The sequence below is a fragment of the Nicotiana sylvestris genome, chromosome 3 (genome assembly GCF_000393655.2).
Source record: "Nicotiana sylvestris chromosome 3, ASM39365v2, whole genome shotgun sequence".
NCBI lineage: Eukaryota > Viridiplantae > Streptophyta > Magnoliopsida > Solanales > Solanaceae > Nicotiana > Nicotiana sylvestris.
Window position 1 is genome coordinate 168773017 of NC_091059.1, and position 6117 is coordinate 168779133.

General features: G+C 34.6%; 1 protein-coding gene across 1 annotated transcript; it reads right to left on the reverse strand.

Annotated features, from left to right (window-relative positions):
• Window positions 1–4281: 4281 nt before the first annotated feature.
• On the reverse strand, window positions 4282–5916 carry LOC104241490 (cytochrome P450 94B3-like). The gene has a single exon (XM_009796429.2). It carries the CDS (start codon window positions 5876–5878, stop codon window positions 4376–4378), a length of 1503 nt encoding a protein of 500 aa, XP_009794731.2. The 5' UTR covers window positions 5879–5916; the 3' UTR covers window positions 4282–4375.
• Window positions 5917–6117: the final 201 nt, after the last annotated feature.

Below are 6117 nucleotides of genomic sequence, written 5' to 3' on the forward strand. Positions count from 1 at the left end.
GAACTAAAAATCAGTCTTTGAGAGTTAAAAACTGAAAGTGAGGTCCTTTTCTTTACTACTGAAATCAGAACTTTATTACCGCCTCTTGGATTGCGTTTAGTGCTACTGATTTTCAGTCAGGCTTTCCGGGGTTTTTCAGTTTGGTTCTGACCATTGTTACATTGGTTATTGCTGGTTTTTGTTGCTGTTATTTGCTGTGGGATTCTGTTGCTGTGCTACTGCTGTACATTGTTGCTCCTGACCTCTTTTCTCTATTTGTAATTCGAATTCCAGGTACACATTCGAATCTTGTAGTGATAAAGCTTTGAAGTTGAAATGCAGCAATAAAATCCAACCGCTTCAATAAAGTAGATAGTAGACAATCTGGTCTATTTAGTTTTTTCTTTGTGAACTGTTTTAATTTTTTTTTTTGTATAATTGGACTGAAAAGAGAAGGAATCGTATAAATGGTCATGCGCTGATATAACATGAACCTTTCAATTTTATTAGATTAATGGGGTAAATCATGATAAGTAGCATATCTCTAGTTAGTTGTTTGTTTCCATGCATATATTCAAGTAGTCCATAAATGAGATAGAGTACTTAGTCAAAACCCAATTAGTATTTCGTTTAGATGGTTAAAACTAATTTCCATTAGTCCTCTTAAGTGATTATACTCTCATCAGTATTGGCATTAATTCATGTTACAAATAATCTCACATAGATAGATTGTGGACTTGATAAAAATGTAAATGTAAGGTGGTTGGGTAGTGTCAACATTATAGCTCCAATAATAATAATAAAAGTAAATAAATAAATAAATAAATAAAGGTCGTAGTCGATAATTTTATGTATTAATAATTAAGTATACTTACACTAATGTAGAGTAGTTTCAATAAAGTATAGTTAAATTGCGAATCCATTAGGGTTAATGAATTAGTCTATAGCTTTGATCATTTAGTTAACCTCACCACAGTTAAAAATGGCTAATTGTAGTAACGTTAGTCAATCTTGTACGTTTTTTTATATACATAATTCCATTTTTAGTAATATTAGCTTATGAAATAAGGCGCGAAACAATTTTCCATTTTTACAAGTTCAAGTATAATTTTCGTTAGCATCTGTTGTAATCTATTAATTAAATAAGTTACGATTTTTTTAGCATGTAATTAACCAGGATTTTCTTTATTTAGAGACAAATAAAAATAGAAATGTAGTTACTTTCCTTTTAAAAAATAAATAAATAAATAAATGAGACGAGCTTCGTCAAATAAAAACAAAAAAAATAATAAAAATTGCAGGACCCTCAGTAAAGGTTTAAGAAATTTTTTAGAAGTCGGGAAGGGCCGTTTAGCGAATTTCACGGCCCTCCCAAAAGATAATAATGCGCTAGAATCTTTAGGCGCGACTTTAGTAAATTACATTCCTAAATATGGGTGGGCATTTTATGCGGTCCGAATCCAAATCCTAAGACGTTGAATAGAGTGTGCCTAAGATTACGGGTTCATTTGATGCGGCGCAATCCGAAAACATACTTTAAACGGCGTTCACTCTCTCGAATAAATATGTATATGTAAAAGCAATAAAAAGTAGAATCAACACATAGGTTATTCATGTAAAAATCAGATAATAGCTAAATGCAACAGTTGAGCGACCGTGCTAGAACCACGGAACTCGGGAATGCCTAACACCTTCTCCCGGGTTAACAAAATTCCTTATCCGGATTTCTGGTTCGCAGACTGTTAAACAGAGTCATTTTTTTCCTCGATTCGGGATTAAATTGGTGACTTGGGACACCCTAAATCTCCCAAGTGGCGACTCTGTAATAAATAAACAAATCCCGTTTCGATTGTCCTTTAATTGGAAAAACTCTTTCACCCCTCGCGGGGGCGGAAAAGGAGGTGTGACACCAGAATATCATTATCAATTAACATTTCATGAACTAATAACAATAGAATCATGTAACCTATTATAGATTCCCGTCGTATCTAATACAAAATTTCAAATTCAATTTATGAACTATCTCAATAGTTATATGAATACATATTTTATTCACAATAAAATAATATCAACATTCAAACGATTTGACTATTGCACAAGACACATGTATTATGGTTTGAACTCTTCAAATATAATATTAAAATATTTCGTAAATAAATTTTAGACACAATAAACCACGACTCTGATACCACTGTAGGATTGCATATAGGTGTTCGTAACACGCAGCGGACGACAATAACAATCCTAGGAAGATCTTTTCATGTTTAAAATTTATTTACATGCCAAAGATCGGATCTAAGACGTACCTGGTAAAGAGACTCTCGTTTCAAAATTTCTTCGATAGTGCGAAGACTTTATGCGTATCCACACCGAGACTGATCCTTGCTATCAACTCTTTGATTAATGAAACTCGCGAACAAATTGAATAAAAAACTTGTGCTGAATTTTTTCTCAAAAACTTCAGCACAACAGTAATAGGACAAGAAAATAATTTTTCTTGTCAAAATATCTCTCACGATTGTGCGGTTCGTAGATGCATTATATCTCGGCACGTATATGGTGATATTTATATATCACCTCAAGTAATCCTTTTCCAATAGGTTAAGAAAAGTCTAAAAGGCCGTGACTTATTTTGCAAGTCCAATTCTCAAATATTTTCTTATTAAAATATTATATTAATTCCAATTGGATTGAAGCTGCCGACATCCCGATTCATGCCAATCCAATTCAACATTGGATTTAACATATACGTCATTTAAGCACTTTACAATTCCAATTCCAAATTGGTAAGAATAAATTAATATTAAATATACAACCTTTATATATTAATATTAACAACGAGTACTTAATATATATCACATATATATTTCAATTAAGAGATGTATTTAATTTTCTATTCCAAATAGAAAACTTCAATTTGTTCACAATATTAATTATATCTTCTGTGCCAGCAAAGAATATAATAATATTTAATTTGGACTAATAATTTATTTATTTGTCTAATTAAATTCATTAATTTAATTATCAAATACTAAAGTAATTAATTCTTTAGCAAAGATCAAAATACTCGTTAGTGTGCGACCCCATAGGTTCAATACTAAGCCGGTAGTAAATTGATCACATCAATATACTAATCAAGGGTGGCATCTAGCAACACTAACGACCGAATAGAATGAAGTATACAATTTACTCTCAAGAACCAGTAGAAGAATAATGTAGTAATTCCTTCTGTCTTTATAGCTCTGGATCACCCTAGGATATGGTTCAACTGTCAAATCCTAATAGGCGACCAACTATGTGCTCATGTCATATATAATCGACCATTGAATGACCTAAGAACTCATTTCTTCTTTCCATCAATTGCCCTGGCCAAGGTCTTAATTTGGTCGTTTATAATTCACGACAACATGGAGCTTAAACTCATTACCAAGAGTTGACATATTTCATCTTGATCAATCACTAATTCTACAAGCATTTAATCATACCCAATATCCTTTCAACTATCTCCCTAGGGTCATAAGTGTCTGGTATCAAAGCACAATAAATAACTTGTCAATTACTATGACGATCTCAGGTCAAAGGAAACTTTTACATCACATTCTTCAAGAGAATATCCTATTGACAGTTTATGGTAATTCTAACCATTAGGAATTATCCAATGAGTCGGTTCAATGATCATATCTCTATATGCATCATCTATCTATGTAATTTAGTTAATGAGATCAACTAATCTTTATCCCATAAAGACGATCACATAAATATTGATCTAATCGGATTACTAATGTCCAAATTAATAATCCTACGATCAAGAACAAATTTAGATTAAATTATAAGAAACTTCACTCTCATTATCATGATCTCCATCACAATGTCAAGTCTCAAAATTTAATCAAGGACCTTATCAAATTAATCAAGCAATTAATAACAATGATAAAAGAATATCAAATGCCATATATATTTTATATCAAATAACGTTCACAAAAATAAGTTCAAATCATCAAATATAATATTGAATCTAGGGCATATTTACTATATCCCTAACATGTCACACTTTAAATTCTGCTTCGAGCTTCTTGAGATCGGGCGTGGAATGCCACAGTAGCCCCAAAGTTGAACTTCCCAATTTTGGCTGTATACAATATTAGTTATATAATTTTTTTCTTGTAATTATAGATTAAGTTGGAAATGTGTATTAATTAATTATCATATAATGATAAGAGTGTATATAAGACGTGTCAGATTTACTGATAAGATTTTATCCATTCCTATTTACCTTCGAAAAAATATTCACAACACGCAATAAGCTTCAAGCTATATATCATATGTACCGTTTATATTTTTCATTGTCAATAAGCGTGCAGCAAATACTAATAGATCACTGTAAAATTTTTACATTTCATCCGCTGCCACGGTGATAAATTCGCACATTGAAACCACCAGCCATGTGTGCGGTTAAAAGAGGCACAAAAACCGGCTTATCTACATTCACCGGTTTAATCTCGAACCGCCTTAGTACTGAAGCCAACACATACTTCATCTGTGTGAATGCCATTTCTTTTCCCAAACACACCCTTGGACCTGCTTGAAACACTGGAAACTTATAGGGACAAACACTTTTCGACACTCCCTTTTCATCCAACCAACGATCCGGTTTAAATTCAAGTCTGTCTTTTCCCCATATCTCCTCCATTCTACCCATTCCGTACTGGAAATAAGTAACTCTATTCCCTTTTTGAACTCTTGTACCGTCGGGTAGAATGTCATCTTTAGCCGCATGCTTTGAGTCCCAAGCCACCGGCGGATAAAGCCTCATTGATTCATTCAAGCATGCTTGTAAATACTTCATCTCTTTCAAGTCGTCGAATTCGAGTGCCTTATCGCCATTGTTGATCGAAGTTATTTCATTGATCATTTCGTTTTTGACGTCGTGATGTTTGGTGGTTAGCCAAAAAAGCCAAGTCAAGGCTGAAGAAGTTGTATCTCTTCCGGCCATTAGAAAACTTATGACCATATCTCTTACCACCTCATCTTCGTGGCCAGCAATTAATAATCTAGAGAGAAGATCCATGTTTTTGTGATCCCCATTTTCACTGATCTTTTGTTTCTTTTTCTCTATGATCTCGTTAATACAACAGTGAACTCGTTTCACGTTTTCTTTCAGCTTCTTCTCTGATCCTAAATTGAGCGCTCTCTTGGTTTTCCAGACCGCGTATATAGGCGCCATCCCACGCATGGCACACGCTTGTGAAGCGTTGTCAAACGCTTCAACCAGAATTGGCACGTGCGAAAGATCGTCCAAGCAATGTGGGTCAGTACCGAGCGACACCTTGCAAATAGTGTCGAATGCAAAACGCCTAAGCACGTCTTGCAAGTCCACAACTTTGTTAGATTTTGCAGCTTGGTCAAGCAATGGAATCAGTCTCGTCTCAACTACTTCTTCTAGAGTTTTGACCACGAATTCCCTCAATGACTTTGTGCTGAACTCGTGGCTAGCCAATTTGCGCTGCGTGTTCCATCGCTCGCCGTCTACGTTGAAGATCCCCATACCGAGAAAATCGCCTAATATCTCTGTAAATGGCTGGCCTTTTGGATAATTAGTAAATTTCGTTTTGAGAATGTGCTCAACGTTAGTTGCATTGGCTGTGATTATAGTTCGAGGGGCGCCAAAGCGTTGAACTAGAATGGTTTGTGTGGGTGACTCAGACAAAAGTTCAGTGTACCAATCCAATAGACGGTGACGATTTTTGTAAAAGGAAATAAGACAGCCAAGGATTGGGTAAGAGGAAGGGCCATATATGGGAGTGATTCTTCGGAATTTGAGATGAAGTTTTTTGGAGAAAGATAAAAAAGAGAAGGAAAGAAACCCTAAAATGAACGAAAGTAAGAGGGAAAGAAACATCTTTTTTGGCAGGCAAAAGGAAGACAGGGAGCTAAACGAGAGTGTGAATGAGGTTTGATTGATTTTGAGGGATAAAAGGCTCTATTTATATCTGTGGAATGAAAATGACACGAGGGAGGAAATTTGCTTCACTTCATTCTTAATTCCATCACGTTCTTTTTATGCGGAAATTGAAACTAGAAAGTAGGCTGCGGCTGAGAATTTGTCAGAATAGCGCCGAGAAAATGTCTTCCGACATC